Source organism: Actinia tenebrosa, unplaced genomic scaffold (assembly GCF_029948245.1).
Source record: "Actinia tenebrosa isolate PJP-AT-01 unplaced genomic scaffold, QUT_ActTen_1.0 PGA_scaffold15__27_contigs__length_11533743, whole genome shotgun sequence".
NCBI classification, from domain to species: domain Eukaryota; kingdom Metazoa; phylum Cnidaria; class Anthozoa; order Actiniaria; family Actiniidae; genus Actinia; species Actinia tenebrosa.
The window spans coordinates 1,225,901-1,240,687 of record NW_028292575.1 but is presented as its reverse complement, the minus strand read 5'-3'; the positions used below and the strand labels follow the sequence as shown (position 1 = coordinate 1,240,687).

Here is a 14,787-nt window from a genome sequence, read left to right as displayed (position 1 = left end):
CTGCCCGTCAAAACGTTCCCATTTCTTTTTCCAGTGAGCGCGTGCATTCGTTATTTCAGGAGATATAAAGACGCTACGATTCTCTAACTTGGAACTCGGGAGATGCTTATAACTGTTTAGTTCGATCGATTTCAAATTTCAATAACTAGGAAAAAAGATTCGAGTGAAAATCCTTGTATATCTGTCACTTCATATTGCTCGCCGTGTGCAAACCGTCAACACTGAAAATAAATCAACAAATAATCTTAATTCCTCTCCGTTTTTATTAATTCTAAAATGAAGGCGAAGCGTCTAAATTTTGAAATTTCCTGATTTGCGTCTATTCGTTTTAGATACAAAGTTTCACTTATAGAGCATATATAAAATTTATGTCGTTAATCATTAGCAGAGTTTTAAGATAAGATCTAGATCTGTAGTTATTAAGTTTACTCGCAAAAAGGTTCCTAAACTATAACTTAACACTACCCTGGCCTCTGGAGGTCTTAACATAACACCGCCTTCTCTCGTGTTAATAAATAGGCCCTCTATAAGTAATCAAAATTTCAAAATTATGTTATATATATAATTTCTTTTTCTTCATTAATTTTTTGCTTACGATAAAGTAATATTTTTGCTTTATTGTCCCAGGAAAACAATTTCTGTCATTGTTAACTCAAACTTTTCAAGCCTGTATTAGTTTGTTATTGTAAACGCGTAATTAAATTCAAACTCATTGACATATCGTTCGTCTATATAAACACAGCCTGTGCAGATGGTATAAGAGTATACTGATTTTTCGTACTGGCTAAAAAAAGATCTCTCGAGTAAAATTGATTATATGGCTTCCCGCTTCGAACAAATCGAATGCGAGGATGTGACTCGCGTCATCCAATCAGAATACTTGATTACGACCAAGCGCGTGATGCATGTTAAACTAGTTTGTTGCACACGCATCGTATACGATATTCAATTTTGATTGCTTTTTTGCAGCAAAAAAATGATCATGCCACCTCAGATGATGACCATTTTCCTATCTGTCTACGTATCCGTGGTTTTCTCTCAGGCCTCTGTAATGACGCAGATCTTGCCTTCACAAAAGGCCACAGAAACTACAAACTCCCTTACGACTAAAGCAACTACAAATATCTCCATGTCCGTAAAACCAACGTCTGTCTTCGTTAGTCCTTCCTTTGTGAGATCTCTACATATACAAAGCTCGAGATCAACTCCTTTTCTCCTAAATCTCAGCAATATGAAACATACAAGCTTCAAAACGATGTTTTTGAAAACCGCTTCGATGAGGACTACGCCAACGTCTTTTCCAGCTGAAAGTATGAAATTCCAAATATCGAGCTTTCCGGATCCCCCCTCTAGTTTTAACAACGGTGAAAAGATATCCGATCCGCAAACAAGTCCAAGTAGAGTCAACAGTTCTGATTTGATCAGGGATTGTCCGAAAGGATGTTTCTGTAAACATTGCGAAGAAGGAGAGGTCGAAGAAGACATGATTGAACTGAAATGCAGAACGAACAATCTCAAAAAGTTGCTGAAGAAGTTTGATATTCCAAAGCAAAGGATTTGTTCATTGTAAGTACGAAGAATTATTTATTTATTAAATGTCAAAATTATTTGAAGATAATTGAGTGTAGGATAGAAAAATTGTGGAAAAATTCTTTATATTTTTTTTGAAGAAAGATTTCTTGTCCCTGTAAGCATGAATTATTTAATCGGCTTGGTGCAACGAAAGCCCCCTAAGGGAACAGGTGGTTCAGTACTGGATTTGAAAGAGTCCGAAGGAAAAAAAAGTGCAATAATCGTATGAATATTGATATTAAGATTGGTTCATGTAAATTCATGCTGGTTCTGTCTTTTTGGTGAAATTTCTAGCAAATTGTCTTAGGGCCGCAAGGGAGAGTACAGTTTTCTGTAATAACGGTTCCCTCTTTAAATAAAGTGTTACTAAATCAGACTATTAGGATTTAGTGGACCAAAGACATTATTAAAAAGAGTGTTTTTTTTTTTTGTTTTTTTGTTTTTAAACAAATTAGGATCAAAACTCATACGGAAGTCTAGTTTTTGGCGCTTTTTGTCATTATTGCTCATTATTGGAAAAAGAATTCCTCTTAAAGTAACAGAAAAGTACCTATTGCGATTAATTATATCAGATATTGATTAAGAATACTAGAAGTAATACAGGTGAGTTGGGGCGTGTCCTCTAGCGGTCAGCGGAACGATATCGCTGGCTCACAATATCGTTTCGCTGACCGCTAAGGGAAGAGCAACAACTCACCTATATTACTACTAATATTATATAATATTAAGTTGTCACGGCAGAAAATCGCGAGCCACTTTGTATTCAGTGCATGTGTTTATTAAGGTTTCTTTTGCAGAAACTTGGCTCAAAATGATATTACAGAACTATGGAAAAATGTGTTTCGTGGATTTGACAAACTTCGTATACTGTGAGTAAATGTTATCCGCATGCGGTGGTTAGTTAATTGAAGGTCAGACGGACGCCGGAGACAGATAGACGCGTTCTTATTTTGAACCAGATCTACGCTCTTGGACAACACGTGTTTAAATAAACCGTATTATTATTTAACAAATTATTCGCCGAAGGTGAAGTGAATATCGGGTCATATTTACCAAGACGCGAGTCTTCGAGCGGCGAGGTAAATATGACCCGATATTCACTGAGGCTGAGGCAAATAATTATTTTAGTATAAATACACAGGTGATTCTTTCAAAAAAAAGAAGATAAAAGACATTTTTTCCGGTAACCGGCAAAAAAGCGACTGGTCGCCATTTTTGATTATCGCTGGAGGTGATTATCGTGTGATAGTGTGAGTTTCTCGACCAATCAGCGCGCGACATTTTCAATAATCACCTGTGTATTTTTACTAATATATATTATTAGACAGACGGCGGACGGATGGACAGACGGACGGAGCGGACGGATGATTTAAATCAATTGATTGCAGAAGAGACTAAGTGATTGATTGACTGATTTAAAGATGTTCATTTTTTTTTTTTTTTTTTTTTTTTACATTTATTTAGTAATTTAGATGACAACAAGCTACAAGTTCTCCGTAAACAAATCTTTTTTGGTTTACCGTCCTTGCAGTACCTGTAAGTATTCTTCGTTTTCAAATCCTGCCACTATTAGTTCACATTTATGTTACATTCGAACAGCTGTCAAACAACCGTCTTTCTTCTCCTTAATTTACAATGAAGTATTAGTTAAATAATATCAAAATATTAGATCATTATTTGCCCTCATGTTACACTATTCGAACAGCTTTCGAACACAGTCCCTCTTGACCTAATTTACAATAACACTTGAAGGCTTTTTTAAGATAATATCGTTGTGATGTGGTTTAGGAGCATAAGACACAACGACCTACGTACATGGAAAGGAAACCTCGATCTTCCAAGAATCAAAGTCTTGAACCTCGAGGGTAACAAGAACTTCTCTTTTTCGACTTCGCTGTTAAAAAACACCACACTCGCCTTGATTTTTGGTTTATCTTTTTCCAACTCGTGTAAAAGCTGCAATATGTCAAGAGAAAACGCAAGTTGGAGTCTCATTCATCCTGAAAACGGGTGCAACTATATACCCCAGCAATATTATCCAATGGCTGAAGAGCTTCTATCGACGTTTATCCTCTTCAAGGGAAAATGTGAGATGGACAAAGAGTGTAAGATTTCTTTAACAGATACAAAACCCTTGAGAAATGTTTATAGGAACAAATGCTGGGAGGTTATTAGAATGTTACGACCTGTGGTCCTCTTACTAGGAATCCTTGCAATAGTATTCAACACTGTTGTTGTCATGGTAATCGTTGCTACCAAACCACTTCGCTCTTCGACGACGTTACTGCTAATCTCGCACATGGCATTTTGCGATATTTTGATTGGTGCTTATGCGGTTGCCATTGGAGACGGACACAGCGTGGTCACTGAAAGTTCCTATGAATTCCGACAATGGCGCCATAATTTATGTCCTTATTTTAGAAGTATTTTTGTCTTTGGACAAGTCATGGAAGTCGCTACGTCGTTGCTAGTGACAACAGAGCGATACTTTGCCATCGTCTTTTGCATGAACCCTTCGATTCGCGTCAATAAGAAAAAATCCGCTATTTTTCTTCTACTTTTCTGGATTCTTGCTTCGATTTTTAGCTATCTACTACATGTGTATGACGGTTCTACCATAACTGACAACTTCATGTGTATTATCGTACGTAATGTGAAGAACTACGAAAATACAGATATGTTCTACAGTCAAGGAATGATGCTAATGCTGGTGGCCATATATCTGGTCACCATGCTACAGTACTGTCATATATATATTTATGTCCGTCGATCCACTATAAACGCTGGAGTTCGAAGGGAAACCAAACTAGCCTCGCGAATCTGCCTTATGGTATTCACAAGCTTCGTATTTTTTGCTTTCCCGAACATTAGCATGTTTGTTTTAACCGTTGGAAGTGCTAAATTCCCTTTAACTCCTGTCCAGGATACGGTTCTAAGCAAATGGCTACCTCCTATGTTCCTTGTATTCAACACATGCTTGAACCCAATATTATTTGCTTATAGGAACGAAAAGTTTGTACGTTCAGTCAAAAACAGCATCAAAAATCTAAGGAGGGTTCGGCTCACGAGTTTCCATGTGGGATCTCGAGTAACGGGTCAATCTAGAAATCAAGCCGTTGCTGATGAAAATAGCCGCGTTCATTCAAACTCTATGATAATATTGTCAGTGTTTGAAGGAAGTCCACGGCATACTCCACAACGTCCCCGAAGAGATAAAACTAGCGGAAAAGATTTTGATGTTAAGCAAGGTACCCAGAATCTTGCATTTACAAAATGATATGCAGAAACAATAGGTAATTTTTTTTTTTTTTTTTCATTTCCCGCGGAAACACAAAATCAAGGCAGAGTTTGTCGCAATCTCGTACCCAGAGCCTACGTTTCTTCTGGCCTGCGGTGAAGAGCGAGGGCTCTTTTGAGACCAGGATTTCTTGAACTTCTGTAATATTTTCTATGTATATTGTACTTTTTGATCTATATTGAGGCAACAGAATCGCGAAATCAAACTCTTGGACGTTTGAATGAAAACTTGAAGTGTTGAAGTGTTTTTAACTTTGATAGGCTTAGCGTTAGCGTTTGACTCTCAAATTCTGTAGTATGTAGTGTATGCAGCTGAGAGATTTTGACCTAGGGCTTCAGACGAGTATTATAGTTATGTAAAGCAATTGTTTTGCTAACCTATCTACTCCTAGCGGGTCTTCTTTTCAAGAAGAAGCGTCAAAGACTGCAAAACAAACGCCTTTTCAAGTTTATTCAATACTAAGGTACGAAAACACCTAAAATAGTTTATGTTTATCTTAAAAGTGCATGTTTAGTAGTTGTATAGTTATTTTAATCGTTTTTATGTAGTTGTTTGAGCGATTTGGTACCTCCTTTCGTGGCCCGAGATCTATCAAAAACTCACCTTACTACTAAGATTTAGTCTTGCATAGTAAGACGACAGCAAATATATATTTACTACCACTTTATTTATTTCATTTTTTTCGTTTTTTAGTTGGCAAGTCAAGACTTTCAGAAGCATGGACTCTTGTAAGTTTATACATATTTTGTTATGCTGTTCCTTAACCAGGAAATGAGAAAAATGAAGAAAACAAGAAATGTGAAATTTGAGACTAGTTAATTGAAAATCTCTGGATAAAATAAAGATAAAATAAAACGATAGGGAAGAAAGGGAATAGAAGAGCAAGACAAGAAAAGGAAAGAAAGAAAGGAAACTGAGAAAAGGAATAGGGGGAGGAATTTGAAAAATACTGAAAGGAGCAGCAAGAAGAAGAAGAAGAAGAAGAAGAACAATCGACGCCACAGGACTCTGAAGGAATGATCGTGTACAGTAACCGCGCGTGCGGGCGCGCCACCCACATCAAAATCCTGTCCTTTTTTTTTTTTTTTTTGGCCCATTGTTTCGACCTTGATCCTTACTAATAAGAGATCCTGCTTCATTGACTGTGTTAGATTTGCATTGATTGACATGTAATTATATATGACGATCGTACATAATAAAACACAAATACACCACAATTACTGGCGACGAGGATGGCCACATTGTAAAAATTCGGAGGACTTCTTCTTGAAATAATGTGAGATTTCCTTGGTTTTCACAAACAAAAATGGCCTTTATTGGAAGAATAGAACCATTCGACGAAGCTACAGAAACATGGAGTGCCTACATCGAGCGTTTGGAACAATATTTTACAGTCAACGAGATCAAAACAGAGAAGAAAGTTCCCGCGCTTCTTACGCTACTTGGAAGTAAAACTTATAATCTCTTACGTAATTTAGCAGCTCCAGAAAAGCCTTCTGAGCTTGAGTATAATACCATCGTACACCTTTTGGAGAGACAACTATCGCCTAAACCGTCTGTAATCACTCAACGTTTCCGATTTCATACAAGAATGCAAGACGAAGGAGAAACTATAAACGACTATGTAGCACAACTAAGGAAGCTGGCGATTCACTGCAACTTCGATAACCTGAACGACACACTCAGAGATAGATTAGTATGTGGAATCCGTAATACCGGAATACAGAAAAGATTGCTTTCAGAATCTACGTTACCACTGGAAAAAGCTATCGCAATATCCGTAGCAATGGAAATGGCCGCGAAAGACGCCATTGAATTACAAGGTAAGCACAAAGAAGTTGGTGTAAACAAGATAGCTAAAGCAAAGCCTAGAAAACCAACCGAAAATCAGCTTAAACCAAGAGATAATACGTGTTTTAGATGTGATAAACCAGGTCATTCATCTAATTCATGTAAACATAAAGAAGCTACATGTTATTTTTGCAAGAAGAAAGGACATATCGAGAAAGCATGTTTAGCTAAACGCAGACAACAAACACGCCGCCATACACGCCGGAATGTACACGCCCTCGATAACAATGCCGATAGCTAAGACGAGTCGGACAGCGACAATGAACTTCCCGTAGGAAGCTTAGACATTAATTCGATAAAAGAGAAGAAAACTAAGCCTATTCAACTACCATTAAATATTAATGAAAAGAAAGTATCAATGGAGCTTGACACAGGATCAGCAGTTTCAGTTATGTCTAAAGATGAATTTGAGAAGCAAGTCGGCAAGGCTAAAATTGAGCCCACAAAAGTTGTTTTAAAAACCTACTCAGGAGAGAAAATTCATCCGTTAGGAATCACACGCGTCAAGGTAAAGTACAACAATCAAGAGAAAAACCTCGAATTATATCTAGTCGAGAGAGGCACAGCAGCACTGTTTGGCCGAGATTGGTTAGCAGCGATACAGTTAGAATGGAAAGAGATAAACAACGTGTTAACACTGAATAAGGAACCTGCAAGTACCAACAACGCACTAGACAATATCTTAAACAAATATCCAACAGTCTTTGAAGAAGGAATTGGGAAAGTGAAGGACATCAAGGCGACATTAAAGTTCAAAGAGGAACCGCAACCAGTATTTCTGAAAGCCAGACAACTACCATATGCCTTGAGACCAAAGGTGGAGCGAGAATTAGACGAGCTAGAGAAAATGGGAATAATATCCAAAGTGGAAACAAGCGAATGGGCCACACCCATAGTTCCCGTACTCAAGAAAAACGGAAGAGTAAGAATCTGCGGAGACTTTAAGCTCACAGTTAATCCCCAGCTTGCAGTGGACCAGTACCCGTTACCCAGGATAGAAGATGTGTTCGCATCGTTAGCAGATGGAGAAAAGTTCACAAAGATCGATTTGAGGCAAGCCTACCTACACATGGAGATGGAAGAAAACTCAAAGAAGTATTTAACTGTAAATACGCACAAGGGTCTATACCAGTTCAACCGGATGTTGTTTGGAATCGCGTCTGCACCAGCAATATGGCAGAGGACTATGGAACAGATTCTGCAAGGAATACCATCAGTCCAATGCATCCTAGATGACATGATAATAACTGGTAAGGACAATACCGAACATTTTAACAATCTGGATAGTGTGTTGAGCCGTCTGCAACAGTACCAACTCAAGGTCAACCTAGACAAATGCCAGTTCTTCCAAGATAAGATCGAATACTGTGGACACAAGATAGACAAGCACGGCATACACAAGACAGAGGAGAAGATTAAAGCAGTGCGTGATACTCCAGCACCAAAGAATGTCACTCAGCTTCGCGCATTCATTGGCCTCGTAAATTATTACCACAGATTTCTACCAGACCTAGCCTCGGTAATGAGACCACTCCACCAGCTACTAGAACAAGGTAAAGCATGGCAGTGGACGAAAGCATGTGACAAAGCCTTCGAGAAGGTAAAAGAGATGGTCACATCAGATTTGGTATTGTGTCATCATGATTCCAAGAAGCCTATCCGCTTAGCATGCGACGCGTCACCATATGGAGTCGGCGCAGTTCTGTCCCATATCATCGATGGACAAGAAAGACCAATAGCATTCGCTTCTCGCACCTTAACGAAAGCAGAGAAAAACTACTCTCAAATTGACAAAGAAGCATTAGCAATCATCTTTGGAATCAAACGATTCCACACCTACCTTTACGGAAGACAGTTTACGTTGGTTACGGATCATCAACCACTAGTAACCATCTTCAGCCCAACCAAAGGCATACCAGTGACCACAGCTACAAGACTACAGCGATACGCTATGTTTCTATCAGGCTATACTTACGACATAGAGTATAGGAACACTAAGCGACACACTAACGCTGACGCCCTTTCAAGACTACCGTTCGAAGTAACCCCAGAGGATCAAAAGGAAGAAGCTGTTGACATTTTTCACTTAAGTCAGTTTGAACAGTTACCAGTGACAAGCGCAACAATCAGGCGAGAGACAACAAGGGACAAGATCTTAAGTAGAGTCTATAAACAGACCATGTCTGGATGGTCAACTAAGCCAGACGACAAGTTACTACTGGCGTACTACAATCGTCGAGATGATATCACAACGTATCAGGGATGTCTCATGTGGGGAATACGAGTAATCATTCCAGACACCCTAAGGAAACAAGTATTGGAGGTCATCCATTCAACTCACCTAGGCGTAGTGAAAATGAAAGCCCTCGCTAGAAGTCACATCTGGTGGCCAGGAATCGACTCCGAAATTGAACAGATAACCAAAACCTGCTCTGGTTGTAACAAAGTACGAAACAACCCAACAAAGGTACCCATCCACCCCTGGGAATGGCCAAGTTCACCTTGGGAACGCATCCATATCGATTTTGCTGGACCATTTATGAACAAACAGTTTTTGATTATAGTCGACGCACACTCTAAATGGCCAGAGGTGTTTCCAATGAACAAGATCACAGCAACAAGCACTATTGAGGTACTACGCTCAGTATTCGCAAGAAACGGCGTACCACAGCAGCTCGTTTCTGACAACGGACCGCAATTCACGTCAGAGGAATTTCAAACATTCATGAAGAGCAATGGGATTCACCATTTTAGATCAGCACCGTTCCATCCTGCAACGAATGGACAAGCAGAAAGATTCGTGCAAACCTTCAAACAGAGTATGAAGGCAATGAAATCAGAATCAGCCTCTTTAAACAAGAAGATAGCAAATTTCCTACTGATGTACCGCAACACACCTCATGCTACCACTAACGAAACACCAGCCAAAATGTTCCTTGGTCGAAACATACGTTCACGTCTGGATTTGATGAAGCCAGATATAAAAAGCACAGTGTAGAAGAAACAAATGAAGAAAGCACTTGAGAAGAAAACACCTATACGCTTGTTTGATGATGGACAGCCAGTGACAGTTCGAGACTACAGAGGACAAGACAAGTGGGTTAATGGAACCATCAACACACAACTAGGACCATTGATGTATGAAGTCAAAACAGAAGCTGGAAGTTATTGGAGAAGGCACACAGACCAAATCCAAGAAAGGAAGCATGATGAAAATCAAAGCGACCCTCAACCAAGACCAGCAGAAGATGTCTGCCCATCAGCAGTAGAACAGCCATCAGTCAGCACAACCCAGACAAGCAAGAAAGTTACCCCCGCTAAGAGCAACATGACGCAAGAAGGACAAGGCAAAGGACATCGATACCCAACAAGGCACAGAAGCCCACCAAAACGTTATATGTATGAACAATATTAGGACAGTCATAATAGATATGAACATTCAGAGACATTATTATTGAGTTATTTTTTCTATCACAGTGATTCATAACTAAGAAGGGAGGAAATGTTAGATTTGCATTGATTGACATGTAATTATATATGACGATCGTACATAATAAAACACAAATACACCACAGACTGGACTTTTCTTGTCTTTCAGCTCCTATTGTTAAGACTTGGATTGTTAAACGTCGGCTCACCTCCTTTGCCAATCCACTTCATCTTCGAAATCTTTCGCACTCTGCGCTAATGTTCAAAACGAAAAACGACCAGGAGTTTGTACTAATGAGTTTATGAACAACGGTAAAGTGCATCTGTACAAGGCAGAGTATGGCATGACGGGGGAGAAAGTCCCAAGTAAGTGAGGAAATCGTCAAATAGGTAGAAAATGGATTTAACATATGGAAACGGCCATGTTGGTTGATGTAACAAAAGAGACTGATTACAATTCTTAGTTTTTGTTAAATTCGACCAAAATGGCGGCTGTTAAAACCTGCAGCGTTACTAACTTTCTTCTTCGGGGAAATGGGATGTTTCTTTTCCAAAATACAAATTACAATAGCTGTTATTTTGAACTAGATACAAAATGATGATTGACGAAATAGAAAGCGCGCATGCGTGCTGTAGGCTTTCATAAAGAGATCGCCACGACCAATCGGAAAGCGAGATTTACTAAGACTTGATATGTTTATTTCATAATCGTTTTTCAAGATGTAACAGATTTGATTCTCATGCGCGATGAGATGGGAATGGAATGGACTTGGATCATGCAACGTGAAGGTCAACTGGTGCCAAAGAAAAAACAAGTCACTTCTGCAGAAGCCAGGAAGCAAATACAAAGGATTCGTGGCCGAGACTACGACCCGGTCCTTGAAAACCCCCATTATGCGCAGGAGAAAATGAGAGAGTACTTCGAAGTGGAAGGAAAACACAATTACCTTGAGGAAGGTTACGACAGAGCACCTGATGAAGAAGACTAGAAATTTATTTCTTGTTAGAACTGTACTTACTAATTGTCTTCTCTTAAACTAATCCAAACTTGACCCCTTTTTCTTACTAGATAATTATGCTTCGGAAATAACATAAAAACAGAAGCCAGACTGAGAAAAGTTACAGCCAGTCTCTTTCCATTTATTATACTCGGTTCGTCTTCGCCGCGCGCATCGACAAATTAAAAGTGCGGGTCCATGTCTGGACTACTCTTTGCTACTGACAATATATTTTGATGATCGATGAAAATGGCTTAAAGTGTGCATATTTAGATTGTATGGCAATTTCTGGCGCATTTCAACTTCGTTATCTCTAGTATAAACGAAATAAGTGAAAGGTCTTGAATCCCCAAGATCATAACAAGATTGCAAGAGCCCATGATATTTCTACTACTTTGCCATTCAATGTCCATGTTGGCAACATCAAGAAACCTAAATGCATATTCAGTTGCCTTTTTTAAAAATTGGACGACTAAAACAATTGCGCATAAGATGCAAGATTTCATCTGCTTTGAAAGATGCAAGTACGTGATATGAATTCCTCTTCCATGTGCTCCAGGTAAATTAGACACACGGTTCGAGAACAGAGGCCAATATACATGGTATAAATAATTCATCTCCGATCCGTAGAAGTTCTTGCAAACTCTACGTATGCCTCGTAACGCCTTCTCTAATGATACAACAAGATCAATAATAGATCTATAACTTAGTGAGTGATTATGAGACTTGGCTAGTGCTCGTTCGGACTAATAATGAATCGAAAGAGACGGCTTGACTCCTGGCTTACGTTGAACGGCGCCAACAAACCGCGTCAATTGTAAGTTAAACACTTCCTTTATGGTAGACAGGATTCTTCGCATTACTGTGATTTTGATGGTGTGGTATTATATAGACACGCACCCACGTACTGAAAGGAGAATCCTTAAGAACAGATCAGTAGGATTTGTGTTTTCCAAAGTTATGAAAAATCCGAAGCATGATCAACGGTAGAAAGTAATTATTGAAATAAACGGTCAATTCTTCGTTTGTTTGGAGTTCCTCAGAGTCTTTTCTTGGACCTATTATTCAGTATTCGTTCATCCCTGATTAAAAAACCTATAATTCCAATGTCAAATCAATGCCAATTTGTTTTGGAAAAAGTTATATTTTTTTATTTTCTGGTATTTGTTCGCAATCTATTTGTTCGCAATTTTCCCTGCATCCAACCTTTTGTACATGAGAAGCTAAGAACCTTAAACGGGTCTTCGGTTTTAGAAGTATAGACTCGACGTCGCCATTAAAACAGGTGAACAAATTGTTCAAACATCGATCATTCAAAGATTCCTAAACCACTCTAGTCCTTTCTTGCTGTCAACAACTTCCTGTATAGACCGTTAGAAGTACGTTAAATCAATGCAACTAGAGAAGCCCTGTCGTGTGATCGGAAGTGTGTACCTTCTTAATTAATACTTTCCTTTTGAGACAGGAAGCCATATTGTATCGCCAATGATGTTTGATTGGGTTATTTACACCTCATTGCGGTTTTTACTCAAGCACCACTCAATCAAGGGTTGATAAACGATTTCTAAGACAAAGTCATTTACGACCAAGTTTTTTTTTAATTGTCTTCATACATTTTTATCAGTAAAATACCTGGGTTTAGAACGACAATTTATGCCTCGAGGTACACGTAATATTCTTTTCCTCAGTAACTAACGCGTCAATGTATCAAATTATTTGATTAAAGAGCATGATTAAGTAAACTTTTTGGCAGATTAGGAAACATAGGTTTTAATATCATAATGAACGGCGCGGCGCGCGCCAAAACTACTATAATATATATTTTATTTTGTCATGAAATGAGGCAGAGTCGTTGCCGGTTCTTCTCAGTATACAACACACTTCACATTCACTACCACTACATCTAATATTCTCACCACACAACTCTCAACTCACATGCTGATTTTTGCGGAGGCAGTCTGAAAACCGGAGAAACTAGCTGGAGAAAACCCGTGGTGGCAAGGGAGAGAACCACACGTCAAAACAAATTCGACTCTTCCTTTTAATCTCTTCCCACTCTACTCTTGTTAATTGAGTAAATATTTTCGTGGCAAAAGAGTGGAAATTCTTATTGCAGCAGCTGGTAGTCCTGGCATAAGTATCGTAATTCAACTACTCCAAAGAACTCCAACTAAAATATAACCCTGATCAGTTGCGGGCGGGAAGTCGGCTCGTGAACTTTGGTAAAAGTAAAAAGAACTCTATGACTCAACACTAGCGCGAAAATATCTGACAGCACGAAAGGATTATTACACAATCACAGGGTTCAAAAACTGCAACTATGTACGTATCAACAAGTTGATAGTAGTCATAGACAAATGTAATTCCGGTGGCATCATTTTAGCAAAGTCTACAGAGACGTAAATCCAAAATTGCAACATAACTGATGAAGTGGCAGAGATTTTTAAAACTTTTTATTAAAAAATGAGGAGTATTGTATCACGATTTAGCTTGTTCCGTCAGTCAGACGATCCATGAAAAAACGTAGATTGGACTCATTTTTTCAAGAAATAGGAGTGAAAAATTCTGGGCCGCTAGTACCGGCGGTGAGCTAAGTTTGCTCTATATGCAGTTACGCCTTATGAATACTTTTAAAAACGTATAACAGTTCACTACGAGCTACTATGAAACGATGCGTCTTCTTGTAGAAGCACCATTAACTATCGAAGCACTAATAAAACCAGCGAAGCGAACAATGAACCATGTTTAACATCAATAATATTCACAACACCTTCATCATCAATATTTACAATTTTACTCAATTTTTCATTATTACTCTGTATATTTACATTGCTTTCAAATAATAATTTTGGTTTTTGATTTTATCTGTCGATGATAATCATAATATAACTTCATCCTTGGAGTGGAATCGTGAAGTGTTCATATTTTTAGTCTCACTATCCAGTGGTCAACTTTTTTTTTTAACGGTCTTCGTAGAACTGTCCGTTCTGGGTCATTGAAATTGTTTTGTGTGGTTTCAGAACACGTTCTCTAGTTGCCTGTAATTATAATAGCGGAACAGCAGACATTCGTTTCTAAGCCTTTTATCAGTTAATGAAGTCGTGAATTGACTTCTTAACTATACAGAGAGGACAACTCTCTGTGGAGACTTCAAAGATAGATATCTTGGATTTTCGCATAGTTTATTGTCGCTATGATGGGTAGTTTTTTCTACAAGGCATACACCGGCAGGACTTCACAATACTGACTTTCTTCACAACTGGCTTTTGAAGCCCAGGACACTTGAGTTCAACACTTATGACATTCTTTTCAACAGGAGTGCAATACGAACATGACACAAAGTGGTTCGGGATGAACACAGAAAGGCACTGCCCAACGCAGACATTATTCGTGATATACGTTGAATTACACCCATGATGATGAATCTTCTGAAGGAATTTTCTCGTCTTGCACCAGTCTTTCGGTATTGCTGTTCTTAAGAATGGAAGAACCAAAAGAGTCGAGCCACCCTTCAGTGGAAACTTTTTGTTGTGTGTTTTTTGAGAAGTCGCCGATGATGATGATGGTTGAACGACCACTGATGTTCCTGAAGGCATATGATTTTTTGGAGATAATGGAAACTTATTCTGCAGAGGAACC

The 14,787-nt window shown here is 38.7% G+C and overlaps 2 protein-coding genes across 2 annotated transcripts; both read left to right on the top strand.

The window, feature by feature from the left end:
- Positions 1–896: 896 nt before the first annotated feature.
- On the top strand, positions 897–12,174 carry LOC116298498 (uncharacterized). Its single transcript, XM_089030239.1, has 7 exons — positions 897–1,566; positions 2,370–2,441; positions 3,037–3,108; positions 3,361–5,333; positions 5,564–5,598; positions 10,320–10,516; positions 10,871–12,174. Exons 1-4 carry the CDS (start codon positions 977–979, stop codon positions 4,847–4,849), a joined length of 2,223 nt encoding a protein of 740 aa, XP_088886365.1. The 5' UTR covers positions 897–976; the 3' UTR covers positions 4,850–5,333; positions 5,564–5,598; positions 10,320–10,516; positions 10,871–12,174.
- Positions 6,177–6,962, top strand: LOC148910797 (uncharacterized). The gene has a single exon (XM_089030609.1). It carries the CDS (start codon positions 6,177–6,179, stop codon positions 6,960–6,962), a length of 786 nt encoding a protein of 261 aa, XP_088886735.1.
- Positions 12,175–14,787: the final 2,613 nt, after the last annotated feature.